This window comes from Fusarium phalaenopsidis, assembly GCF_050370095.1.
Source record: "Fusarium phalaenopsidis strain FUZ10S chromosome Unknown contig_32332, whole genome shotgun sequence".
In the NCBI taxonomy this organism is placed as follows: domain Eukaryota; kingdom Fungi; phylum Ascomycota; class Sordariomycetes; order Hypocreales; family Nectriaceae; genus Fusarium; species Fusarium phalaenopsidis.
The window spans coordinates 1,142,881-1,168,949 of record NW_028145391.1 but is presented as its reverse complement, the minus strand read 5'-3'; the positions used below and the strand labels follow the sequence as shown (position 1 = coordinate 1,168,949).

Here is a 26,069-nt window from a genome sequence, read left to right as displayed (position 1 = left end):
TGGCTGTGTGTTTGATCCATCCGTTGTCCCTTAACTCCTGTAATAACCTTTGTCGACGATATTAATCCCGTGTGTCAATTTCCAGGTCGAGCTGCACGCCGTTCGAAATGCCGTAATCTCCAAGTGTAATGTGGTCCTTGAAAGGTCTCTCGCTCTGTCGCTTGAGAATGATCTGACCGGGGTCTCGACCGATTCGCGCTGCTACCATCATCTTGAGCTGTCCAACCGTGTCGGACTCTAGACAGGGCACGGCGGCCTTTGTGCCGAGACGGTCGTTGACGTTGACGATGATCATCTCCTCGCCTGCCTGGGCTACAGGCGCCTTGGGCTTTTCCTTCTTCTCCTTTGGCTGGTCCCTGTCGCGGTCACGATCTCTTCGATCACCACGGTTGCGGTCGCGGTCCTGGTTGTCTCTGCGATAATCGCGGTCCCGGTCCCGGTCCCTGCCATGTTCTCGATCACGGCCTCGGTCTCTGCCATAACCCCGGTCGCGATCGCGATCACGGTCCCGATCCCCGTGCCTATGCGGAGACCGTCGGCGAAAGTCACGCCTTTCGTTGTCCCTCCGATCACCCTTCCATCTGAAGCCGCCTGAGCCTCTCGGCCTGCGCGCAGGCGATCGCGATCGGTCCCTGGGCCTCCGGGGAGGCAAGTCGCTGTTGTCGCGGGATGGCTCTTCGCGCGGGGCAGGGGATTTAGAGCGAGCGCGAGGCTGCGGTGGTGGTGAGTCAGTCATGGCTTGTGATGTTTGACTTGGTGGATGATGGACTGAGAGAGTTTGAAGCTTTGGAGTTGAGGTATGATGATGACTAAGCTGGAGAGACCCACAAAACCTTGTTTGGGCGTCGGCAACGGACCAACGGTTGGCTTCACGTGTTTCTGGTTGAGGTCGCGACACCTCTAAGAGGAAGTCTTTCTCTTGTTTGTGATCTTTGCTTTTATCTCCATTTTACAAACCGGAACTGGTGGCCTCTGACATGTTTAAGCTGTGCCCGTGACTTCTCTTCCCGCCACAAGAGGCTGCTCAACACCACGGCGCCTGAGCTACTCAATGACACAGCCTGTATCACATGCGCTCCCTCAGCTTGTTCTTGGAGGTAGGCAGGCAGCCAGCTACGTAGCTGAGGTCAAGTGGGCTCTTCCTGCTGCCTGCAATAACAAACAAATGCAATGGAAGACCGGTATTGCATTATTGCGACGACTACTACGTCACGTCCTAATGCGCGACCTGCTTAACCGACGACAGAGTCCCGCATTCTTGCGCATCGCGCCTGGCAACGAACGCTTTTGTCTTGGTGAGGTTTGTTGACAACTCACAGGATAGGCGGAAAGCATTGATCTGCGCAATGCATGAGCTGGCATCTCGGATGGGTTTCCGCTAAGCAAACTTTCGGGTCGCAATACCCGCCTTTGCTCTGCCGCAAAGCGAGCGCAAGGTTGAATTGAGCGTTGGTTCTCCCGGTTGCTACGGTGTAAAAGCTTGACGTCAACCTCTGTTGTCACAGATTGTCGAACTGCATGTGTCCCCGCTGGAGCAGGGCTGAGCAGAGACAGACAGGCCAGGGGTCAGGGACCTTGCAATTGGACCACGGAAAGCTGCCGCGGTTCCCCATTGTTTTCAACCGCGTCTCACCAATGGAGAAGCGAGCAGCTAAAATAAGGTGGGAAAAAACGAGAGAAGAGGCCCGCTGGTCTCATGCGCTGGCTTCACACGGCATGGCCACGTCAAGACCTTTCTTTTCCCACTGGAGTGATTGGACCGACACAAAAGTCATGCTGAAGTGAACGGGCGGTGTGTGAGAGATTAAAAGAGCTCATCACAAATCAAGTCGCACAGCATGACTCAACACGAGGTATGCACCGTAGAGTGCGTACAGTACTAGCACGGGCACGAGTCAACCCGACGCGTAGCAAATCCGGGGCGGGTAGGTAGCCGATCATGGCCTCCGATCAGTGCTTACTCTCCTCCCCCTCTCTCCAAGGTTGTCAGAATTCCTCGGTGTTCCATCAGTTCGTTCCTTGACCGGCATGGCACGGGTCAACAAAGACCGTTGAGTTTCCCACAACCTGACCAGGATGTCCTCGGTGGCAGAGTTTCAGCTCGACGGAGCGAAAAACTGGCTTTGAGCCTTACAAAGTAATAAGCCCTAAAAATACCACAAGGCAGTTTCAAAGTGCAGAAGCTGGAGTCTGCCGTTGTTTGTGTCTTTGTTCCTTTCATGTAGGCAGTCAGCATGTCGCCATCACGCATTGCAAAGAGCAAAGCAAGTCCAAGAGGGTCGCAATTACAAACGAGATGTCCTCATCAAACTTTTCATATTACAGTAGCGCACATGTCCGGAGCGAATGACCTCTTTTCGCAGTGATGATCGACGAGTGATGGGGGTTCTCTTCCCTCGCTCAACCAGAGAGAGTCAAGCAAGCTTCAGCGGAATAATAGCCACTGTCGCACCGGCCACGAGTGCCTGAATAAGGCAAAGCGCCAGGCACAATTTCAGAGGCGACGCAGGAACCGGGCGGGTGTGCCTGGTTCCTGGCCAATCCCGAGGGGGGAGGGAGATTGTGCAAATTTTACTCGACGGCTCTTGTGCCTTTTTGTGAACAAGAGGGAAGAGGGTCATTACCAACATCAGATTGGACAGGGCAAAGCTCGAGAAGGTCATTTAGCGGCCAAGACCAGAAAGTGGCTCAACGTCCTGGGGCCGCCGAGATGGTTGGACCTTCACGTTGGGCACACTCTGGCTCTGGGAGAGCCTCGCCGTCAGGTAATTCCCTCATCTCGCAGCCTGCGTTCATCGCCACTCGGCAAGACTTGTCGGTTCTGTTCTGTTGGAAAGTGCAGAGTTTTTCCATGGTTGCATCGCCATCCCAACAGTCCGTCACCAAAGACCAGGATGGCCACTACCGGTGAAACCTTGCCTGCTCCAAGACATCTCAAGTTCGTCTCACAAAGACAAGAGTAGAGACAAAGGCCGAACAGTCAAAGGCCCTGGGCTGGCGCTTCCGGGGCATACAATGACGCCAAAAGAAACAACATGGGCCTACGACAGGGCCACGTCCCAGGGCCTGGTCGCCCGGCTCGCGTGCCTGAAGCTGTCGACATGCGCTGTAATTAATTTCCCTCGAGGGGGAGGCCCAGGCCAAGAAGCCCCGTTGACTAGGTCACTAGTACCTGAGACGCAGCCCAACAAGGGCTTAATTCCGTGTCACCTATACCCAGTTTAATGGGCTCCGGCCTAGTCCGCCCCTCCCATCCCACCATCATGGTCAACATCTGGCCTGGCGGCACTTTGCTGCACTTGAGCCGTACCCTGGTCAGGTCTCTCTCTAATGGAGGGCTCGCCTGTCAGGTCCCGCGGCGCCATTGTTTGCTGTTCGTCGCATAGACAGTGCCCCGGAGTACTTCATGGATCCCTTCCCCCCGACGGATCCCGGACTCTCTCTTCTAGGATCCTTCTAGCCTTCAAACCTTTCGAAACATCTCTTCCCCACAGACTTCGTTGGCAGAGTCTATCGCTTCCTTTATAAACTTGCTTACCATAGCCTGGCTTTCCGCTGTTTGGATTACAGAGTATTCCACTCGCTCACTTACACGACCGCCTCTACCTTCACACAAAACTTTTGCGCGCGATACACCGCTGCCTACACGCTTTGAAAGCACTCACTTACACGGTCCATCAACTCACTCAACAAAAATGCATTTCTCTAAGCTTATCCTGGCTGTCCTGCCAGCCCTCGCCCTCGCCGAGGATACCACCACTCAGACTTCCACTGCGGTCCTCACCAAGACCTACTTCCTCTCGCAGATTCACACCGTCACCGCGACTGGCTTCAGCACTGAGGCTCAACCCGAGACCACCCAGGCTGAGACCACTTCCGAGGTTGAGACTGTCGCCGAGACCACCTCTACCCCCGTCATCGAGAGCACCAGCTTCGTCTCTGTTGTCAACGCTACCTCCCACGAGGCTACGCCCAAGAGCACCATCGCCAGCACCGCATCTGTTGGAACCACTGGTGGTTCTGGCGAGGCTACTCAGGTCCCCGAGAACGCTGCTTCCGTTGCCCAAGTCGGCAAGATGGCCCTGGCTGGTGTCGCTGGTATGGTTGTCGTCGCCCTCCTATAGTCGCGTCCTAGTACGCAACTAGGGGTGACCCTGAGGACAGTGGATTTCCACTGTCGACCTCCGAACTCTTCGATGCGATCATCTCGTCACTCAGTCTTTGAGACTCTTTTGCTTTTTACCCTTGGCCATTAGCGCGGCCTATTTCTTTACGATGAAACGACGTTAACAGCGCCACGATATCGACTGCAGAACGACACTCGCCGTCTGGCAAACAACACTCTGCTTCACCTTGATGAGTCTTGAGACTCTGCCCTTTCTTCATGGATAGCCCGACTTGCTTCCATGCGCTTCATCGAGCACACCCGCTCCTTGGACACACCTCGCGGGTTTTCAACTCTTAATGTTTCATTCATCCCCGGCGGCACGCACTCGCGCGCGTTGACTGCGCCATACACAGCTTCAGTCTGTGTCTTGTGCAATGTTCATAAGCTGCTGCCCACGTGTAAGGGTAACCGTTGACCTCGACCGAGCCTGTTTTATCTTCTTCACCCCCTTTTCCCATCTTTTCCAGACTCCTCAAGGATGTCTCTTCCAGGCTTGGTCAACACTCGATGGTTTTGAGATCAATCCCCTTCTCACATGGATAGCAGCCGGTGCGTGTTGCTGGCTGGAGATCCCTTTGAATTGTTATTCGGTCAACATCTCCTCCCGACTCTGCTGCCACAAAGGGAGACGGGACCAAGGAGACGGGGACGACGTCGGCGACGCGGGAAACAATCATATTCTCTTCAAAACCTCTGATTCTTGGATGAACTGGTTTTTCTATACTTCTCTTTGGCGATACCCCCTTTAGGATGGTTGGTGATCCGGGCAGAAGCCTTCACACTTGTGACGATGCTTCACGACCCTTGGATGAAGGATTGACGTTTGGAGTATGGTTTTGTTTGATTCGGAGGGGTGGAAAATGATTTATATGAAAAGGAGGATTGGTGATTAGGTTCTGGAAAGGAACCGATGAAGGCCATTTGGCTCTTCCCAGTAGATAGGAGCAATAGACCTTGTCAGCTCAATATCTTTGTGTCGATATCTGTGAATATTTGGCTATCGGACCATTCGGCGACTGTTGGCCGACACACCGTTTGCTTGTCGGCGTATCGACTGTTCGCCTTCTATCGGCGACTTGATCCTCGGCTACCATGGAACTCATGGTCCGATGACTAATTTGTCCGTTGTGAAAAGGTGCAAATCAACCCTTGCAAAGGCGTTTTGGTGTTGCGATGGATCGACTGCCAGCTGCGAGGGAGCTGATTAAGGATATTGCGCTGGCCTGTGATTGGCCAGTCTCTCGGATGCCACCCGGGCTCGGGCGGGTCGCATCGGCCTTTTCCCCCGAATTTCTGCATGGGCTTCTGCAGCCACTGAACCAGCTTTTGCTCAACATCCCCACGAACGCCTCAACGGTCTTTTTTATTCCTCCCCTTCCTTCTATAGACAAGAGGTCGGTTGCCTTGTCTCGATATCATGGCGTCGATAGCTCCCTCGCTCAAGCGGGCGCATGCCCCTCTCCGGAAAGCCCTCACCGCGTCTTCCACCGTTCGAGCTTTCGCCACTGTACCTCCGACATCGAGCGAGCCCGCCAAGCCCAAACGAAAGAGCTACTTCAAGGATACCACGGTTGCCGAATTCTCAGACTTCTTGGCTACCTCGTCGTCTGCGCAGCCGCTGTCGCCTGCAGAAGCATTTACTCTTCGAACCGCCGAAGTCGGCCCCGAGGGCAAGAAACGGACGATTACGAGATTGCCAGAGTGGCTCAAGACGCCCATTCCTGCTGGAAACGATAACTTCAAGAGCATTAAGAAGGATCTGCGAGGATTGGGACTGCATACCGTCTGTGAGGAAGCTCGATGTCCCAACATTTCCGAGTGCTGGGGTGGTTCCGATAAGAATGCCGCCACTGCGACTATCATGCTCATGGGTGACACGTGCACCAGAGGATGTCGCTTCTGCAGTGTCAAGACGAACCGAAAGCCCGCCGCATTGGATCCTCACGAACCTGAGAACACCGCGGAGGCTCTGGCTAGGTGGGGTCTTGGATACGTTGTCTTGACCAGTGTGGACCGAGATGATCTGGCAGACGGCGGAGCACACCACTTCGCCGAGACGATTCGGAGGATCAAGCAGAAGAAGCCGTCTCTGCTCGTTGAGGCTCTGACTGGCGATTTCCGTGGTGATCTGGATATGGTAAAGGTTGTGGCTGAAAGTGGGCTCGATGTCTACGCCCACAACGTTGAGACTGTCGAGGACCTCACCCCATACGTGCGAGACCGCAGAGCCACTTTCCGACAGAGCTTGAGCGTGTTGAAGCATGTCAAGGAAGTTAAGGGCAAGGAAGGTATCATCACCAAGACCAGTCTGATGCTCGGTCTCGGAGAGCAAGAGCACGAGGTCATGGCCGCGCTTGAGGGTAAGAAGCCAGTCCTTTTGGAATGAACTCAACTAACAGTCGCAGAACTTCGCAAGGCCGATGTCGATGTCGTCACCTTTGGCCAGTACATGCGACCAACCAAGCGCCACCTCAAGGTCGAGAAGTACGTCACCCCTGACGAGTTTGAGATGTGGAACAAGAGGGCGCTGGACATGGGCTTCCTGTACTGCGCCAGCGGACCTCTGGTGCGCTCCTCATACAAGGCCGGAGAGGCCTTTATTGAGAATGTCCTCCGCAAGCGCTCGGGCGAAAAGGCCATGGCTAGGGGAACCCTTGCCAAGGCTGTTGCACTGGACTCGGAGACTCGATCGTCCATCTAGGGCTACTTTCATTATAAAATTACACTACATAATCACGGGTTATGACCACGCGGTGGCCGCATCGGATGGCGTTCATTGGATAGGGGGGGTGTCTTCAACTAGAAAAGCACGGCCTTCAACAAGGCTGGGTGTCACATACTCAACACAATCACTTGCCCGCAATGGGTTCATCAGCATCATCTCGATTTCTTGATTCTCAGTGAGCATCTGCAGAATACGCGTCATCATTGTGCAAAGGTTTCCCATGCTACACTTACACTGTTCCATAAGTTGAGGGGCTCACAGATCGACGGTGATCTGGTGGAGGTGCACAAAACCGTTGCTCGAATAGGTTGAGAAACAGTATCACTGCATGTGACTCTTCCATCGACAGCAAGAAAATACAAGATGGATGAAGAGGAGAGTTCATGGTGCCGTGATTGAGGGTATTTCCAGGTCGTTTCAATGCTGGTGCCCGAGGAAGGTGCAGGTCGCTCCCACGACTACATTCTAGGAAGGAGCGTCAACCCGCGCTTGCCTCGAGCATCAACTCAACTCGAAAGCACCTGGCATCTGCACATTTTCTATAATATTTTCCAACCTCACTCTCCAAGCTGACTTTTCTTCCTTTCGACCTACCCCTGTTTCTACCTCCTCTCATCTTCGTCCTTCGTTATGAAGTTCAAGGGGGCTCTCGCCCTTGCTCTTGCGGGCACGGCACACGCAAGATACTGGCTCGAAGATATCCCACATCTCGGGACTGCTCCTTACTACCCGGACAAGTTATACCAAGTCTTTCGCAACGTGAAGGACTATGGCGCTGTTGGTGATGGAGGTGGGTGTCCCTGATGCTGTTCAGTTTCTGGCTTATAGCTCGTCTAGTTGCCGACGACACGGCTGCGATAAATGCTGCCATCAGCGCAGGCGTTCGATGTATCGCCGGAGTTTGCAAGGGGAGCACGATCTCGCCCGCGCTCGTCTACATCCCTTCAGGGTAAGTTGCTCGATGAAGGATTCCAGCATGCCACTGACTTGGATAGAACCTACCTGATCAGCAACTCCATCATCGATCTATACTATACCCAGATTGTCGGTGACCCCAACGACCGTCCGATCATCAAGGCGTCTCCTGCCTTCTCCAAGGAAAGCTTTGGCTTGATCGATGCGAACCCATATCTATTCAACGGCGCTTTATCCTGGAACTCTACAAATGTCTTCTTTCGACAGATCCGCAACTTGATCTTGGACACCACTGCTCTCCCTCCTGAGTTTCCAGTTGTGGGCATCCACTGGCCCTCTTCCCAAGCAACATCCATCAGCAGTTGTGTGTTCAGGCTATCGACTGCTCCGGGCAACGCCCACACTGGTCTGTTTATCGAGGAGGGATCTGGTGGCTTGTTGAACGATCTATACTTTTACGGCGGCGGCAATGCGACTGTTCTGGGCAACCAGCAGTTCACGGCACGCAACCTTTGGTTCTCTAATGCCGATGTTGCTGTTTGGATGACCTGGAACTGGGGATGGACCTTCAAGAGCGCCGTATTCCAGAACTGCCGCGTCGGTATCAAGATGGACGATGTATCGAAGGGTGTTGGTTCCATCACTCTCCTTGATAGTTGGTTCGAGAATATCGACACTGCTATCTCGACGACACGCACCGACCCAGGCGCCGCAGGAAGCGCAGCGTCTCTGGCGATAGAGAATGTCAACTTTAAAAATGTCAACAAAATCCTTGTTGGCCCTGAAGGCACCGATCTTATGGACTCTATGATGAGACCAGCAGCTGAATCTGTTTTTGTGATGGTAAGTACCGCGGAGGGAAGAACCTGGAGTACTCTGACAGTATCAGGGACACTATGCCGACTCTTGGGGCATGTTTGATGCAGCAGGCTACTACGCTCTACCATCACCTCGGGCTGTTAGCCTTCTCGACCGCAATATCTATCTCGAGAGATCAAAGGTAGGTTGAGTCTCTGTTTTCAGGCGCTGCTAACAGCGATAGCCCCAATATGAGCAGGTCCCAAGCATCTTCTTCGTTTCAGCCAAAGCCAACGGAGCTTACGGAGATGCCTCTCACGATGACACTCAAGCCCTCAACGCGCTATTCAATTACACAGCAACCAGCGGACTCATTGCTTACCTCGATGCTGGATACTACATGGTCACCGACACCATCTATTTACCTCCGAATGCCAAAATCGTGGGAGAGGCCCTTGCGTCGATCATCATGGGTACTGGACCAAACTTCCAAGACGTGGAAAACCCTCGACCAGTCGTTCAAGTTGGTCGTCCAGGGGACGTTGGCCAAATTGAATGGTCCGACACCATTGTCTCGACCCGCGGCGCAACAGCAGGCGCCATTCTCATTCAGTACAATCTTTACAGTCCCGATTTGCCATCCGGCATGTGGGATGTACACACTCGTATTGGAGGGTTTGCGGGAACATACCTCCAGGTTTCTGAATGCCCTGCACTCAAAGCTACAGATACGGTTCAGCCAAAGTGTGTGGCTGCTTATATGAGTATACACATCACAGCGTATGCTGGAGGCTTGTTTACGGAAAACTGCTGGTACTGGGTTGCTGATCATGACCTCGAAGACCAGAAGTACCAACGAATTACCATCTACGCAGGACGGGGTGTACTCGTCGAAGCCCGGAGAGGTCGCATCTGGCTCAGCGCAACTGGATCCGAGCATCACGTTTTGTACCAGTATCAACTCGTCAACACAAAGGACGTGTACATGGGCCATGTACAGACAGAGGAGGCATATTTCCAGCCTCGCCCCGTGGCCCAATACCCCTTCCCGCTTGTGCCTATCCTCAGCGATCCTGACTTTGGGGCGGACTGTCAGAATGACCCTGTTCCTGCGGGATGCAATATGGGATGGGGCATGAGAGTCATGAATTCCAGCAATGTGGTTATATATGGAGCGGGGCTGTACTCATTCTTCAACAACTACAACGACTCGTGTGCGAGCAACAAGTCTCCGGAATTTTGCCAGGAGAGGATCTTGAGTTTCGCGGGTTACAATGAGGGAACGAGAGTCCTTGGACTGAGCACGGTGGGTACCAGGATCATGTTGGAGCGTGATGGCGTAGACTGGGTTGAAGCGATACAGAACAACAGCACATTTGCTGACACATTGGCTCTGTATCAGTCATGAACATTTAACTATAATGTCCCCCGGCCAGGTAGGAAGCGCACACATAAGGTGTACATAGGGTATCAAGTGCTATACCAGTCATTTAACTAGAATCCCAAATTCCCCGCAAAGCAGTCAATGCAATGAAGACAGCCTCATCTGTTCTGATGGTCCTGCTGCCCTGGTTGGGCAGAACGTTGATCCAGTGATCAAACAGCTCCCTTGTCTTGGAGCCTTGAATATCCATGCTGCTCAACTCCTCATCATTCATAGATGCAAACTCGAGACCACGTGGGCCACCGAAGACAATGAGCAGATGGTTGAAGTTGACCCGTTTGCCATGAGGGAACGCCTTGGAGGCTGGGACTCCACGTTCCGAAGTGCCAATGCTGATGTCATAGCCATTCTCATACGGGCTCTCGGTGAAGACGCCGGACAGAGAGTTGGCCTTTCGAACAGTATAACCCCAGTAATAGCCACCCTCTGTCCTTGGAGCGGCGGGATGGACTGGCTCGGGGTATTGGGTCTCATCGTCGGGGAACTTGAGTGTTATTCTGGTCTTGGGAGGAATTTCTTCCTGAATCTCAACTGGCTGATCCAACCCCACTTCAACAAGAGTTCCAGAACCCGTGCTTGTCTGACCAGCAATCGTGACACCCTCGCGGTAGGGAATCCACTCCTTAGGATGGGGATGATGCGGCATGTCGAGACTGGGCAGCAGCGCGGTGAGACGCAGGTTGGGGTGAAGAGGGAAGAGAGTCTTTCGCATAAAGGGCGGTGCCTCTAGGAAAGATAGAATATGGGTGAGAAAGTGACATGGGTCGGTATCTCCAGTGTAACCGTTCGGGTCCGTGTGACGAGGTCGAGCGGAGAGGGGAGAATCGTCAAAGACGACGACTTCATCGACGGAGAAGACGGCGAGGGCACGAGCAATTCGACCTGGCTGGGTCATTCGCTGGTCGGCAGTAGCAAGACTGACTGGTCAGCAAAGAAATTAATGAAAGAATTGAGGTCATACTTTGTAAGGACGCTACTAGGAATTGCGACGGATACTGTCCATGGTCGGCCGCCATCCGTTGGGTTGAAGGTTGCGGATGGCTTGAAGGACGTTGTGTCCTGGCCATTGTGGCCGGTTTTCCGCTTCTACTCAAAGTTAGATATACAACGACAGCTGTTTCTTTGAAAATTGACTCACCTTGGACTTGCGCTCGTGAAAAGACATTTTGATGATGGGGATCCAAGCTGTGGAGCTTTGTCCATGTTCAGTGAAGCTCAAAAAGTTATTGCATTGATCCGGCAGAATTTGTCTGGGGTTGTCCACCGCCTGCCCGATCCGGTTCCCCGAGCACGCACATGCCTGCCTGCCTGCGCTTGGTCAGCATCACGACCAACGGAGCGATACGGATGATCTGGCCTTCATCTTGGAACTCATTCAACAACAACCATCGCAACCATGAGCGGCCCTATTAGTATCGGTTCTGAATCGGAGTGGAGCAGCCTCCTCGCCGGCACAAATGTTGTCATCGCAGACTGTATGTCAACCCCCTCCGATGCCGCGCATCGTCACTAACACGCGCAAGTCTACGCCGACTGGTGCGGTCCCTGCAAGATGATCGCGCCGACCTTTGACAGCCTCGCCAAGGAACACTCGTCCCCTCGAAAGGTGGCCTTCGCCAAGGTCAACGTTGACAGCCAGGCGGGCATCGCGCGATCCAACGGCGTCTCAGCCATGCCCACCTTCAAGATCTTCCACAGCGGCAACTGCATCGAGACCATCCGAGGTGCCAACCCCCCGGCGTTGACGGCGGCCATCAACAATGCTGTCAAGCTCGGTGGCGCGACCAAGCCTGGCGACGCATTCAAGACACCCGGCCGGACGCTGGGCGGAGATACAAAGTCGGCCTCGCTGGCCAGGCAGTGGAGCCTGAGGGCGCTTCTGGATATGTTTGTAACATTCTTCGGACTGTACTTCGTGTCCCTGTTCTCGGTACGTCACTAGAAGGAACTGCGGGACGAGGGTGAATTGCTAACAGGCTTCTAGTTCGATTCATACAAGGCGGCTGAGAAGAGCGTGTTCAACATTTACCGTCAACCCACAGTCCAGACTTCAAGTGGAGGGACAGTGGGTGGAGCGTCGAGGCCTGGCCCTCCAAGGTCTACATTCAAGACTTTGGCAGATATTGGTAGTGATTAAGCGATGAGCATGGCGTTGGCAAAGGATTCTTTCATGGGCGTAATAATTATATCGATAGTCGAAGGCATTAGATCAACACTGATTCATAAACCATCATTCCGAGGCTTCCATCTCCCTGTCCTGGCTTCCTCTGTGCGAAGCTGCTCATGAGTGCGGCCATCATGATTACTACTTACATCACGTGACTACGCGTAGCGGCGAAAAAGTTCCAGACGAGCTTCCAACCTCAACCATCAACCCCAAAACTTGTACAATACAGAAAATGCTGTCAGCAAGGGGCATCCGGAATGCCTGTCCGAGGTGTAATGTTTCTTCTTCATTAGTTTCGACTCGTTTTTACACCCATTCCGCTCCTTCCCTACGATTACGACGAATTTCTCCCCTCCAAGCATCCCAGCCCAATAAGAGCACGGCAATTACACAGGCTTTTTCGACTTCGAGATGTTTGCGACAGGAAGCGGTGGCCCCGCGCGCATCGCCAGAAGAGATTGAGCAGGTTGTCCGAGATGCCAAGCAGCGATTCAGAGATACCTTGCCAAAGGGATATCTCAATGACGAAGAATACGCCCTCTACGAACGATTGTACGGTGCACCCTTGCGAGAGACTAGGCCTGAAGATGTTGGTATCCCAGAGCACGCCGACATGGGGCCCGAGCCCCCACGACCGGATAATGAGGGTACCATACTGCGGGAGGTTGAGGGAGGCGAATTTGAGGAGATCGTCTACCAGATTCCCCGTGAGGAGGCAGCGGAAGACGAGATAGTGGAAGAGTCTGATGAAGTGCTACCGCAACCCAAGCTGGCAGATTTGGCCATGGAGGAGTCACTGCATCAACCTCCGGGATATGTCGAACTAGTGGCAAGGAATCAACGAGAGTACGATGCGATGCAAAAATTGGCCAAGGATTTTGAGGAGACCCGGCGACAGCAGCAAGAGGCAGAGGATCGAGTAGCGGCAGAGGAGGAGGAGCTCGCAGAGCGCCTGGCGGAGGCCGAGGAGACGCCTCAGTGGCCAGAGGAACAATGGAGGGAGAGAGTGTCTGGCGAAACTCTACGATTCCATCCTCTGTCCATTGAGGGTCGATTCCATGGCAGTCCCGTTGAGATTTCTCTGCCGCGGGACGAGCTGATCATGCCAATCCGAGATCTTTTGCAGCGAACACACATTGACCATGTCAAGAGTGCGGCGGAAGATGCATTTGGTGGCGCTGGTCTTCCTTTATCTCCTGCGACGCCCGAAGGCAAGAGGAATGGCGGGCAGAGAGCTGCTGGCATTCACGCAGATTCCCGACACATGACCGAGATCGAGGCGGACGCTTTCATTGCAGGTTTCTTGCCACCTGCCTATGCCTCCGTTATGGCTACACTACGAGAGGTCCGGAAGCGAGTCGGAAGTGAGTGGTTGCAGTCTAAGCTCAAGGACGGTACCGGCCTCAGTGTTCTTGATGCGGGATCCGGTGGTGCTGGCTTGATTGCGTGGGATGAGATTGTGCGAGCAGAGTGGGATCTGCTGAAGGAGAATGGCCAAGTCAAAGGACTTGACCCTCCTGGAAAGCGAACAGTCGTGGTTGGATCAGATCGTCTACGACATCGCGCCAAAACCTTCCTACACAACACCACATTTCTTCCTCGACTGCCTGATTATGAACATTCAGGAGAAATGCGTGGCCAGCATCTGGATGCAGGAGACAAACCCCAGGCTCGAAAGAGCTACGATGTCATCATTGCGTCTCACCTCTTCCTTAAGGAGCAGCAGGATCACTACCGACAAGCGATCCTCAACAACCTCTGGAGTTTACTGAAAAAGGACGGGGGTGTCCTTATTGTTCTGGAAAAGGCTCACCCTCGCGGCTTCGAGGCTGTGGCTCATGTTCGTGACACAGTTCTGAAGCAGTTCCTTCTCCCTCAGTCGGGACAGTCTGAGATCCACCCTGAGGACTTCAACCCGGCCTATCAACGCGAGAAGGAGCCTGGACATGTTATTGCTCCTTGTACCAACCAAGGAGTGTGTCCCATGTACCAGGCCACTGGCAAGAGCACTGGCCGAAAGGATTTCTGCCACTTTAACCAGCGATTTGTGCGACCGACATTTTACACTCGCATGCTCGGAAACAGCCAGGACAACCAAGGCGAGGTCGAGTTCAGCTATGTGGCTCTCAGACGTGGTGTAGCCAAGGAGAGCCCCTGGACTGGCAAGCAGGCGACGGAGGAGGCTTTCAAGGGATACGAACACTCAGAGACAAAGCCCGATATGCAGACGCTACCTCGAACGATCCTACCTCCCCTGAAGCGCAAGGGTCATGTCACTCTAGATTTATGTACCCCTGAAGGCAAGCTTGAGAGATGGACGGTGCCCAAGAGCTTCGGTAAGGTGGCATACCACGATGCCCGCAAGGCACGATGGGGAGATCTCTGGGCGCTCGGAGCCAAGACGCGAGTTCTCCGACAGGTCCGAGCGGGTAAGGGACACGACGACGGCGGCAAGCGAGCGGGAGAGGGCAAGAAGCCCAGAAAGGTCGAGATCGTTATGGGTCCCGGGGGCATCAGCGCGAGCGAGAAGAATGCGCCACGGGAGCGACGCGGCAAGAACAAGCAGGATAAGAAGAGCCGACTGATCCAGGAGATCCTGGAGGCGGAGGAGGAAGAGGAGAAGATGATTGCCAAGCAGATGGACGAGGAGGTAGAGGCTGAGCTGGAGGAGGACAGCAGGAAGGGGCGTTGAGAAATTGTATCACCAATGTAAAAGTATAATGTACAAAAATGAGGCATCAGGTCGGGGTATGACATGAGGCGTTGGATATCATGATAGATCTCAACACAAAAACAGCACAACGTAACGACATATTTGGACCTTGTTTTCATCCCATCTCAACTATTCTTGAGTCCACATGCCGGTGCCGTTGTGGATACCATCCCGCACTATCAAAATTTTCCTCCGGGTCCGGGATGCGATCTTGAGCGGGTTGTGCTTCCTACTCCCACCATATTCGAGCCACGCCCGGTTAGCTCAATCGGTAGAGCGTGAGACTCTTAGAAATGCCATCTGATGGTATCGAGTACGCGATCTCAAGGTTGCGGGTTCGACCCCCGCATCGGGCTGTTCCTATAATTCGATTGCGAGCAAATTGCGAGGCTTTCTCTTTTTGCCGTTGTGAGATGCGGTTGTGTGGTGCTGGGGTGCTCACGTGATCCATCATCTTTTTGTCCCTGTCATTCCATCATTCTGTGCCCCTGTGACCAACAGCTCGTCATCCCAATGCTACCCCTCCAGGGTCAATCGTGATTTTGGCATCTCCTATCTTCAGCCGCCCATCATCACGCTATCATGGTTCATGCATCTCCGATTGCGGGCCGCGGAAGTCGGCGATTGCGTCTTTTGCGGCAGAAATTCTTTGCGGCCGCCCGACAGGCCGATAACGCCACGAGGGACGACGCCCCGCGGAGACTGAATGGCGTCAGTTTGTACCAATCAGAAGAGGCTGATTTGGGTTGGAGGTGACCGTCTTGAAGGGGTAGAGGGGCACTTTCAATGGACAAGGGTCTCTTTTTTTTTTATTGCGGTCGGTCGTCGTGGGGTGTGGACATGGGGAGCTTGTTTATAAGCCGGACAAGTCTCGCAATTACGGCGTTGGATGGTTTTTTTTTTTTTGGAGGGAGCTGACTCTTTTGACTCTTGTCTTTGACTGATTCATTCAGCTGGTTGATTCAAAATTTCCCAATCTGGGGCCCCTGTCATCAAAATGGCGACAGCTTCACCTACTTCGCTCCTTGCAGCTCTCAACTGCAGAGACAACATCCACCTCGTGATCGGAACAAACCCTCTCGCAGCTACTCGATGCGGCCAGTCACTCAATGCTGGAGCGCGACCTATCCTCATTGCTCCTGAGGGCTCAGAGCTTCACTATGCTCTGCAAAAGAGGATAGACGAGGGTCTTGTTCAGTGGCACAAGAAGCCCTTCGAGGACGCTGATCTCCTGCGACTTGGTCGCGAGGAGGTAGATGGTGTTGTCGATGCCGTCTTTGTTACTTCGGGGCCTCGAGATCCCTCCAGTAAGTCCTTTGCGTCAAATAAATACCAATTAAAGCTGACATCCCAGGCCTTCACATCGCCGCCCTCTGCAAGCGAAATCGCATCCCCGTAAACGTTGTCGACGCTCCCCAACTGTGCACATTCTCCCTTCTCTCAACACACTCGGACGGTCCCCTCCAGATCGGCGTCACAACCAATGGTCGCGGCTGTAAGCTAGCCTCGCGCATCCGTCGTGACATTGCTGCTTCTCTTCCCGCCGACCTCGGCGCAGCTTGCTCACGTCTAGGCGATGTGCGCCGGCGCATTCACCAAGAGGACTCGCTCGGCGCCCAAGACGACCCTGCCTCCCTCGACGATTCTTTCGATCAGACAGCTCAGTTCAACAAGCTCGTCACAGACGAAGATGCCAAGAATAGAAGAGTGCGCTGGTTGAGTCAGGTCTGCGAATACTGGCCTCTTAAGCGACTGGCCGCCATCACAGACGACGATGTCGAGACTATTCTCAAGTCATACCCCGGAAACGGCCCCGACATCAAGCGGGACCCCGGTACTCCGGAGAAGCGCATCGGCACCATCATCCTGGCCGGCAGCGGACCCGGCCACCCAGACCTCCTCACCCAGGCCACTCACAAGGCCATCAAGTCTGCCGACCTCATCCTCGCCGACAAGCTCGTGCCTTCTGGGGTACTCGACCTCATCCCTCGTCGCACCCCCGTTCAGATTGCTCGCAAGTTCCCCGGCAACGCCGACCGTGCCCAGGAGGAGCTGCTTGAGATGGCCCTCGCCGGCGTGCGCGAGGGCAAGACTGTCCTCCGCCTCAAGCAGGGCGACCCCTACGTCTACGGCCGCGGCGGCGAGGAAGTGGCCTACTTCCGCCAGCATGGTCTTGGTGATCGTGTCTCTGTCCTCCCTGGTGTCACCAGTGCCCTGAGTGCGCCGCTCTTTGCTGCCATCCCTCCCACGCAGCGCGATGTTGCTGACCAGGTCCTCATCTGCACCGGTACCGGCAAGAAGGGCAAGCCCCCTGCGCCACCAGAGTATGTGGCTAGCCGAACTGTAGTGTTTTTGATGGCTCTCCACCGCATAAACGGTCTCATCCGTGAGCTCACTACTCACATCGAGCTTGAGCCTCTTGCACCCGCCAATGAAGAAGCCGTCTCAGCCCAGCCCCCTCCTCCCCCAGAGCCATCCCAAGTGTCCCCAGTGACGGGCGAGAGCAAGCGTACTCTGTGGCCGCGCAACACTCCCTGTGCTGTCATTGAGCGAGCCAGCTGTCCAGACCAGCGAGTCATCCGAACAACGCTCCAGCACGTCGCCGAAGCTATCGAGACCGAGGGCAGTCGGCCACCGGGTCTGTTGGTAGTCGGAAGAGCCTGCGAGGCCCTGTTCACGCCGGAAAAGGGTCGCGCCTGGGCTGTCGAGGAGGGATTCAGGGGTATGGAGCTGGAGGATTTCACGGTTGGTCTTGAAGCATTGCAGGCATGAGACTGTTGTTTATGGGACTATCAAAATGCGGAGTTTGGGCATAGCGTACGGTAGCATTGCTGGAGTTTGATAGAATTGAAGCCCTGTTTTTGGCACTTTAGGACCTTCAAGATACCCGAGCACGCTTGGTGTCGGGCTCGCCGTCGTTCGCGACGTTGTCTGGCCATGGCCGTTCAATCCATTGTCACCCAACCCCTCGTTGTCCAGTTCGTCGTCGTTCAGGTCTTGATCGTGTGGTCCATCATTGTCAGGCTCATGGTCTTTTGAGTCGTCGAAATTGTGATCGTCTGACGCCGCATATTCGTTCATCCGCTCATCATGACATGGGACGTTGGGTATGCCCTCATTCTCAGGGTAGGTGTGTTATTCTCCGAATCAAATCCAACGCCAACTCACTCAAGGAATATGATCAAGACAAACGCACCCTTAGCAGCACAATCTCCTATTCGAAGCCCAATCAGTCTCCAAGAGCATCCCTTCACATTACTCGACGTCGTTGAGGGTCCGGTTCGTCCCGTGTAGATGTAGCCCGCCTCCTCACCCCTGCCACACCCACCGACGCTGCGTATTGGACGTAGCCTTCCAGGAGTATCAACTCGCGATACTTTTCACCACCCAGACACCCCCGCATGGCCTCGTTCCGGAACGGTGCCACGAGACTGTTGAGCTGCTGATACGCGTCTTGCCACTTTTTTTACCTTGAGCTGATGCTCCCCTCCTGTCTTGGTCACGACCAGGGTGTAAGGCGACCTGCTTTGGGTTGTCTCAAGCCTGAAGGAATAGGTGTCACCCAACAGCATTTCCTCAATGTGCTTTCGGCGCTTCTGGGGGGCAGGAAAATCCCAGGTCTGCATAACAGGGGACGCGAGAAACGTCCTGAGCTCCCGACAGTCAGAACACGAACAGCCACGCGCATCATAAGTCCAGCCATTTGGCTCGACAGGGAGCGGAGGCATGGTGGTACGGATGAAATCCCGTATCAAGAGCTCAACAAGTTCTCCGAACTCTGGCACTGGCACAGCCTCTCCTCTTTCAAACAACCCAGCCAGATGTTTGACGAGACCTTCCATGATGGCGCGTGACCGGCCGATGTTGCGAGGCCATGAATGCCGCGACTTGGCCAGACTCGTAGAGGTCGCTGCGAGGAGTCTCGAAGCCTCCTCGGGCAATCCGCCAATGTGACAGTCTTGGATGCACCTCACAAAGGGGAGGAGGACGGGCTCAGGGGTCCCTCCATTGTAGCCGAAATCCTTAATTCGGAGTATGAGCTTGTCAAAACCGTGCTGAATGATGCTCCGGCACATGGCGTTTGCGTTCAGGAATCCGGGGTCGTTGCTATGTAGCCACAAAGAACGCAAAAGATTAAACAAGTACGGCCTGCTAGCATGTGCAGCGATGTTGGGAAGAAACCTATCCAAGGTTTAGTCAACTCTGATCTGAACACACTCGAGGTCCAACTGACCTGTTCAAAATCCAGTCCGGCTTCTCGGATCGTTCCTTGATCCAGTCGAGGGCCAGGCTACAATCGAAAGAGTCCCATTTCTGTTCTGTCTCCATCTTCAAGTCCGACACACCCAGCACCCAGGCATCAAGGGACTGGGATAGAGCCACATTCTCAATACTAAACTTGAGACTGGCACAGCTCTGTCGGAAATCTTGGAAGCTCCGCTCTGTCAGGGAGCCGAGCCTGGGAATGATCGGTCAGCCGAATAGCCACATGATGGCCAGCACATAGATACACCTACCAATCGTTCCAGTTGACAGCATCTTCCTTGTTAAGATACTCCTTAGCCAGGTGCTGTTCAAGCAGCTTGGCCACGTGCATTGCATCCAAGTTTATTACAAATGATGTAACAGCAAGAGTCTTGTTATATAGAGCCGTGTCACCAGACTCCAAACTCAATTCGAGGATTCTTTCCACGGCCATGGCTCTCAGCATTTCACCGGCTCCGGAAAGCCTAGTCATCATGTCCAACAGGGCCTGTCTAGGCTTTGGATCATCTGGAAACCTCTCCATATCCGCGGTGAGTATGTCGAGGACGTTTTCAACGGCCTCCTGGCAGAACATGGTTCCACCATAGTAACCGACACGTTTTCTGAAGTCGATCAAGGTAATGATATGCTCCCTGGGGACAATAAGAGCAGCCGTGTCGTTAATTCGGCGAGAGTATTCCCCTTCCTCACAGGCCCACTCAGGGTTGTCCTCTAGATCATCGCTATCGGCCTCGCGAAGCTCCAGATTATACTGAGTGAAGCCCAGGATCTCCTTCTTCGCGCTGAAGCTGCCGGATATGGGTAAGTCGTCGCCATCTGGTGTACAGACTGCGTCAATGGTGTGAGTCACCGCTGATACTTCACCGCAGTCCTCTGTTATCTCGTGGGTGACTTGTGCGAACAAAAAGTAACAACCCACTTCCGGACAAATATCACTAAGAAACTGACAGATGGTTTGATCGTGGCCTTTTGTTCCCTCGAGCGATGCGGGATGGTCTTTGGCGATGTCGGCCAATGGAAAAAACAATTTGTCAATTCCAGGGAAGTTTGATGTCCACGCTCCCAAGATCTCTCGGACATGAATCATTGAAGACTGTATTACCTGGCCGGCATGGGGCCCCGGACGTGTTGAGCCTGCCTTCCACAGGTCATACGTGATGGCCAGACGATATCCGGAAGTCAAGTCGTCGACTTCGCATTTGACGTCCTGGAGCCAGGAGATGGCAGAAACATCCAGTGCAGATGACGACGCTGGTGAGAAGCAAAGTGACATAGTATCGATGGACAAGTTGACGTTTGCGCCCTGGTGTTCCGATGGAAGGAAGATGACGAGCGTGCCAATGATATCGGTCGTATTCTCTCTAGGAGAGTCTTGTCTCGGGATTGGCCCTGGTCCATGCAGCATCAGATGTCTAGGCACAGACGAGACGCCTCCAATGTCGAGAGTCTTTGCGACATCGCCTGCAACTCTGCAGGAACTCGGGCCATGCTGGGTTGGTCAATTGGAACTGTGTTGGGTCCAACTCGCATGCATTACTAGTCGGGGCTCGGCGGCAGTGGCTCTTAATATCTTGAGCCGCTTGTTCATTGAGAGGCAATGGAACGATGGGATTCCCTTCAATTTTCAGGCCTGGGTTGATGAAGGATGGGTACCGTTTGAAGGTGGCGATGCCGCCTATCTGTTGGATGTTGCTCAACGATTCAAAAAGCCTTCTTTTCCATTCGCCCACAGACACTCGAGGAGCCTCAGAGTCGCTATCATCAGGGATTTCGATGACAGTAGGTGGACCTGGCATGATGGTTTCGATTAGGGAGGCGCGTCATGAATGATGCCAAGTCGAGGTGGTTTCTCCGCTCCTAATAGACGACGCGACGCGTCACAATTAATTGGTTAATTGGTGGCGGCTTAATTCAGCCAACTTTGGAGCGAACGTTATCTCGAAAAAGCAAGCAAGATGGAGGTTCACTCCAGGGATGATGATATGATTGATGATGCATATTTAGCATATCTTTTATGCACCCGAACCTATGACAACATAACAAAGATCATAGCCTGATGGTGAAGTTGAAATGGATATCGAGAGGAGAGGCAGATGCTTGGCTTTCTACCCACCTCCCTAGGTTCCCTTGCTATTAGTTAAAAGGGAAGCAATTCCGTAAGGAACCGGTTCGTGCCTTCTTATTAATCGTTTCTTTTCCCAGGCAAGAGTCTATCAGGGTGCTTTTGCGTCATAGCGCGTCGAGATACTAGAAACCATCACTCACTCTACTAAACCACCACACCCCAAAGCCACGATACTCTTTTATATAATCACCATTGCTTGAAAAGCTCACGCTCCTGTAACGGCATTCGTCGACATTGAGACATTCCATAGCATCAGCTACACAAGCACGGCTCCAACCAGCTGACTCATCAGCCCCATCCTGCAGGCAGTCTCCGTTTTCGCAGTAAATCTCGGTGAGAGGCATCATGTTGATACACCTCCACTTTGCTGATGAAATGGCCGACCCTCTATCACGGCGAGCGACTGAGGCGGTGGGCGGGCTGGATCTGCCGTGGAGGTTTGCGCCGAGAGGAGATTACCACCCAGACAACAACCCAAAGGGTTTGATATCCTTTGCTACAGCTGAGAATGCATGCGATCCTCTTCTTGGTAACAGACGCCCAGGACTAACACCTTTCAGGCTCTGGTAACACAAGAGTTGAAGCAATTCGTCGATGAAAATGTATGAGAAGCCCCATACAAAGGCTCCCGTCCCAATGGCTCCTCCACACCCCGACACTCTGACTTACAACCCAGGTCACATTCTCCCTCAATGACTTTCTCTACCGCGGCAGCCATGCAGGAGGCCCACGTTTACCTAAAGCCCTAGCTGTCCATCTCAACGAGTATCTTCAGCCACACGACCCCATCACCCCGGACATGATCCAGGTCGTCGGGGCCGCTACTGCAATGCATGATATCCTCGCGTGGGGAGTTGCGGATCCCTATGATGGTGTCTTGACTAGCAGGCCCGTTTACGGCCGCTTCGAGCTTGATTTTGGCAACAAGTCTCAGGTGAGGGTTGTATACGCCTCCACGGAAGCTGAGAACTCCTTCCAGGACGATGTTGTTGAAAAGTTTGAGGAGGCCTTGATCCGGTCCAAAAAGGCCGGCATCAACGTGAAAATGGTGTTGATTGTTAACCCACACAACCCGCTGGGTAAGTAAGCTGATCCCTTTTAGTGCAAATTAACACCTTTCAGGGAGATGCTACCCTCGCTCAACCCTCATCAAGATCATGCAGTTTTGCCAGAAACATCGACTGCATCTCCTGAGCGACGAAATCTACGCCTGTTCCGTCTTCGACTCAGGGGAGGCTGCCGTTCCTTTCACCTCAATCTTATCCATTGATTCGTCGGGTCTTATCGATCCAGACCTTCTTCATGTTACCTACGGCCTTAGCAAAGACTTTGGAGCAGCTGGTCTGCGTGTCGGAGCCATCATCACTCGTAGCAAGCCTGTCCTCCGAGCTATTGAGGCTGCTATGCGTTTTCATAATCCCTCTGGCGCCAGTCTTGCTATCGGGAGTGCCATGCTTGAGAACAGGGAGTGGCGCCATGCCTTTATCGAAGGTTCAAGGGCTAAGCTTGCCCAGGCGTACAAGCACGTCACCAAGGGGCTTACGGATATTGGCATACGATATTTGCCTGGCAGCAATGCGGGCTTCTTTGTCTGGATCGATTTGTCCCCATATCTTCCGTCCGAGCTGGGCGGGGAAAGGACTCGCGAGTTTGCGCTGGCTAAGAAGCTAAAAGAGGAGGGCGTGTTCCTGCACCCCTGCGAAGAGCATTCGGTTCATCCTGGGTGGTTTCGACTGGTATATTCGCAAGATGCGAGAATAGTAACGGAAGGACTCGAGAGGTGTGTTTTCTCTGAAAAATGTCGACCTAACTAATGTTTTGTAGGATCAAGAGAGCAATCTCTTAGCTGATATCGATGGGTGGCGGTTGGGTAGAGAGAATCAACTTCGTCAGTGGCGGATCCATCCTAGGGCCAGAAATTTCAAAGAGTCAGTCCAAAGCATCAGATCTTTGTGTAACCTTGGATGTAAGGAATCAGCTTTCACAATATGAGGTGTATGTGCCAAGGAGTCGATGCCAAGACTGAAATCAAACTTGTTTCAAGCATATTTTAACGACTTTTGATGCAAACTCAACGACCATCCGTCAACCAATCACTGGCTAACGGCGTCCTCAAACCTCTTGCCTGTCAACATGAGGAAGGCCTCCCGGTATCGGTCTGAGGTAGCCTGGACAATCTCCTCGGGCAGCGACACGCCATCCTTGCCCTTCAGCCCCTCCTTGATCAGCCAGTTGCGGATAAACTGCTTGTCGAAGCTGTCCTGGTCGCGTCCAGGCATGTAGCCCGCGGCGGGCCAGAATCGGGATGAATCAGGGGTCAGAACCTCATCGACGAGGTAGATGTTTCCCTCGGCGTCCTTGGCAAATTCAAACTTGGTGTCGGCGAGGATGATGCCTCGCTCCTCGGCGTACTTGGATGCCTCTTCGTAAATCTTGAGCGAAAGCTCCTTGACGCGGTCAGCAGTCTCACGGTCGCCGACCTCCTTCCAGGCATCATCGGGGTGGATGTTCTCGTCATGCTCTCCGGCATCGGCCTTGGTGCTAGGCGTCCAGAGAGGCTGCTTGAACTTCTGGGCCTCCTCCATGCCTGGCTCGACAGAGATACCATGCACGGTTCCGCTCTTCTTGTACTCCTTAAAGGCAGATCCTGTAAGGTAGCCTCGCCTGTAATTGTCAGCCCGTGTGACGGGGGTAAGAAAGAGGAGCGGGGCAAGGTCGATTGCTCGCTGTTACACCACCAGTAACACAATGTTCCTTTGGACTTATCAAACAAGCAAAGGGCAACCTACACGATGCTCTCCAGCTTCACGACCTGCAGACGGCGCACCTGCATGGAGCGGTCCTTGATGGCCTTGGCCTCTTCGGGGGTGACGCCGGCGGGAACGTCGAGGGTGATGAAGTGAGTGCGCAGGTCGGGGATGCGTTCCGTCAAGACCTTGAACCAGTGTGCCGAGATGAGGTTCAGGATCTTGCCCTTGTCAGGGATGCCATTCTTCATAACGACGTCAAAGGCCGAGACACGGTCACTGGCGACGAAGAGGAGGGTATCGGCATCGGGGAGCCTGAACAGATCGCGCACCTTGCCGGAGGCGATCTTTTCGAGAGACGAGACGGGGATCTGAGTCTGAGCCATTGTAACGGATTGATGCTGCGCTTCCGAGATGTAATGTGATGTGACACTTCAAAGAGGTGACAGTGATAAAATCGTGAGGAGAAAAATTTAGCCGGCCAGTTGGAAGCAGCAGAGATAAAAGCTTCTCCACTGAGTCATCGCCGTTTCCCTCTCCATTTTATCCAACTCTTTCTTTCCCCCGGCGGAGAAATGATGCCTCCATCTCGAAATGCCTGACGGATTTTTGAAATGGTTTGGCTTGACTCAGGGAAGACAGATTCGAATTGGCAGGGTATGGATGTTGCACCGTGCGAAACAGTGTTATGAGTACTCTTGGTACGGTGTGTTGAGCAGACACACGTCCGCCATCCATCGTCAAGGTGGCAGAAAAGGTTAACCTTGCAGCCTACCTAATCATAAGCAAACTAGAGCAAATAAGAGTATAATCACTCTCCAATAACATTAAATTACTTATGATGATTTTCTTAGAATTCTTAGGCCTTAAATCTGGTCTTCTCGCCCTGATTACTAGAGAGGTTCAAGGACGGTACCATCCATAGCAAGACGATACCCAGCGCCATGTAAAGCGATTTCCCTTTTCGATGACTCTTGCTGGATCGCCTTGAGTCCAGCATAGCGTATCTCTATTATATCCTTTGCCCACTCAGCGCAAGAGTTGGACAGGCGAAGGTACTTGAAGAGGGTCAAGAATGGCATCCTGAAACTCCATAGAAAGTCCATATGCGTTCATGCAGTTGATCCATTCATCATCGTCTTCCGAGCCCGTATCGAGAGAGGAGGAAATATAACCACAAATGAAGTCCAGAAATGTGACTCGAAGCCCGCTATCGTCAGGGTCGGTTTCGCGCCGTGGCCCGGTCGAAGGCCAGTTGTTCCAGGAGCTCCAGATCTCATTGGCTCTGGTCTTTGAGAAGCCAACATATTCGATCGTGGCCTGGGATATGAGCTGATCGGGGATAGAGACAAACATGTCGCTTGCTGCCTGAGATACGGTGACATCAAGGGGTAGATGGCCATACTCCTGTTCACTGAACCGATTAAGGCGGCGTTTATGAATCTTCCTCATGCCCCTCGCATCCACAGGCCCCACAAGCCCTTGGCTCATCAAATGAACGACATCAAGAGGCGCAAGGATGCTGGTTCTGGATATAGGTACCGACATGCTGAAGTGGTGAAGGTTCGGTACTGGATGACAGTGATTTGGGAGAATAAGAAGGGAAGATAGAGAGAAGATTCAAGAGAAAAGGCTGGCAATTAAAGACCTAAGAAACTTTGACTCTATCGCTGAGCTTAAAACTGACGTGTGTGAACCACCACCAGGTGTTGGGTTATGCACAAGCAAAGTTTCCATACGGGAGTGTCCGAATATGGTTATATTCCATCCAGTCTGTTTGACATGGATGCTATATAGGATAGTCAGGTACCTATCCTTAGCAATTCCTCCTCAGTGTTCTTTGAAGTTCTTGTACAATAGTATTCCTAAAAGAAGGGTGAATAATCTAAGGGTCGATAGAATTTATCCTCATTCTTATGTAAAGCAAGTCACTGGCCAGAGGTGGCGATGGGATTGTTTCCAAAGACTAGCTTATGAATATCGAGTCCTGTCTGATTCAAG

General features: G+C 53.2%; 10 protein-coding genes and 1 non-coding gene across 11 annotated transcripts; 7 read left to right on the top strand and 4 right to left on the bottom strand.

Moving 5' to 3' along the window:
• Positions 1-61: 61 nt before the first annotated feature.
• Positions 62-736, bottom strand: LRP88_13369 (ubiquitin-related domain-containing protein; the record flags this gene model as incomplete). The annotated part of the gene is made up of 1 exon (XM_083249742.1): positions 62-736. One exon carries the CDS (start codon positions 734-736, stop codon positions 62-64), a length of 675 nt encoding a protein of 224 aa, XP_083094076.1.
• Positions 737-3,695: 2,959 nt separating this feature from the next.
• LRP88_13368 (uncharacterized protein) lies at positions 3,696-4,124 on the top strand (the record flags this gene model as incomplete). The annotated part of the gene is made up of 1 exon (XM_083249741.1): positions 3,696-4,124. The coding sequence occupies one exon, from the start codon at positions 3,696-3,698 to the stop codon at positions 4,122-4,124; it is 429 nt and encodes a 142-aa protein (XP_083094075.1).
• A 1,461-nt stretch (positions 4,125-5,585) lies between these two features.
• On the top strand, positions 5,586-6,869 carry LRP88_13367 (lipoate synthase; the record flags this gene model as incomplete). Its single annotated transcript, XM_083249740.1, has 2 exons — positions 5,586-6,509; positions 6,585-6,869. The coding sequence occupies 2 exons, from the start codon at positions 5,586-5,588 to the stop codon at positions 6,867-6,869; spliced, it is 1,209 nt and encodes a 402-aa protein (XP_083094074.1).
• Positions 6,870-7,523: 654 nt separating this feature from the next.
• Positions 7,524-10,014, top strand: LRP88_13366 (pectate lyase superfamily protein-domain-containing protein; the record flags this gene model as incomplete). Its single annotated transcript, XM_083249739.1, has 4 exons — positions 7,524-7,683; positions 7,731-7,842; positions 7,904-8,651; positions 8,851-10,014. The coding sequence occupies 4 exons, from the start codon at positions 7,524-7,526 to the stop codon at positions 10,012-10,014; spliced, it is 2,184 nt and encodes a 727-aa protein (XP_083094073.1).
• An 82-nt stretch (positions 10,015-10,096) lies between these two features.
• LRP88_13365 (putative RNA methyltransferase) lies at positions 10,097-11,215 on the bottom strand (the record flags this gene model as incomplete). Its single annotated transcript, XM_083249738.1, has 3 exons — positions 10,097-10,971; positions 11,028-11,136; positions 11,189-11,215. 3 exons carry the CDS (start codon positions 11,213-11,215, stop codon positions 10,097-10,099), a joined length of 1,011 nt encoding a protein of 336 aa, XP_083094072.1.
• A 231-nt stretch (positions 11,216-11,446) lies between these two features.
• LRP88_13364 (mitochondrial small ribosomal subunit Rsm22-domain-containing protein) lies at positions 11,447-14,909 on the top strand (the record flags this gene model as incomplete). The annotated part of the gene is made up of 4 exons (XM_083249737.1): positions 11,447-11,525; positions 11,574-11,980; positions 12,035-12,115; positions 12,642-14,909. The coding sequence occupies 4 exons, from the start codon at positions 11,447-11,449 to the stop codon at positions 14,907-14,909; spliced, it is 2,835 nt and encodes a 944-aa protein (XP_083094071.1).
• A 274-nt stretch (positions 14,910-15,183) lies between these two features.
• Positions 15,184-15,286, top strand: LRP88_13363. The gene has a single exon. It is a non-coding gene; the product is annotated as a tRNA-Lys (tRNA).
• A 641-nt stretch (positions 15,287-15,927) lies between these two features.
• LRP88_13362 (uroporphyrinogen-III C-methyltransferase) lies at positions 15,928-17,702 on the top strand (the record flags this gene model as incomplete). The annotated part of the gene is made up of 2 exons (XM_083249736.1): positions 15,928-16,237; positions 16,285-17,702. The coding sequence occupies 2 exons, from the start codon at positions 15,928-15,930 to the stop codon at positions 17,700-17,702; spliced, it is 1,728 nt and encodes a 575-aa protein (XP_083094070.1).
• Positions 17,703-18,310: 608 nt separating this feature from the next.
• LRP88_13361 (uncharacterized protein) lies at positions 18,311-20,992 on the bottom strand (the record flags this gene model as incomplete). Its single annotated transcript, XM_083249735.1, has 5 exons — positions 18,311-19,112; positions 19,165-19,389; positions 19,448-19,984; positions 20,351-20,685; positions 20,933-20,992. The coding sequence occupies 5 exons, from the start codon at positions 20,990-20,992 to the stop codon at positions 18,311-18,313; spliced, it is 1,959 nt and encodes a 652-aa protein (XP_083094069.1).
• A 1,128-nt stretch (positions 20,993-22,120) lies between these two features.
• Positions 22,121-23,167, top strand: LRP88_13360 (pyridoxal phosphate-dependent transferase; the record flags this gene model as incomplete). The annotated part of the gene is made up of 3 exons (XM_083249734.1): positions 22,121-22,400; positions 22,615-23,005; positions 23,146-23,167. 3 exons carry the CDS (start codon positions 22,121-22,123, stop codon positions 23,165-23,167), a joined length of 693 nt encoding a protein of 230 aa, XP_083094068.1.
• A 247-nt stretch (positions 23,168-23,414) lies between these two features.
• LRP88_13359 (phosphoribosylaminoimidazolesuccinocarboxamide synthase) lies at positions 23,415-24,454 on the bottom strand (the record flags this gene model as incomplete). The annotated part of the gene is made up of 2 exons (XM_083249733.1): positions 23,415-23,985; positions 24,111-24,454. The coding sequence occupies 2 exons, from the start codon at positions 24,452-24,454 to the stop codon at positions 23,415-23,417; spliced, it is 915 nt and encodes a 304-aa protein (XP_083094067.1).
• Between the last annotated feature and the right edge of the window lie 1,615 nt (positions 24,455-26,069).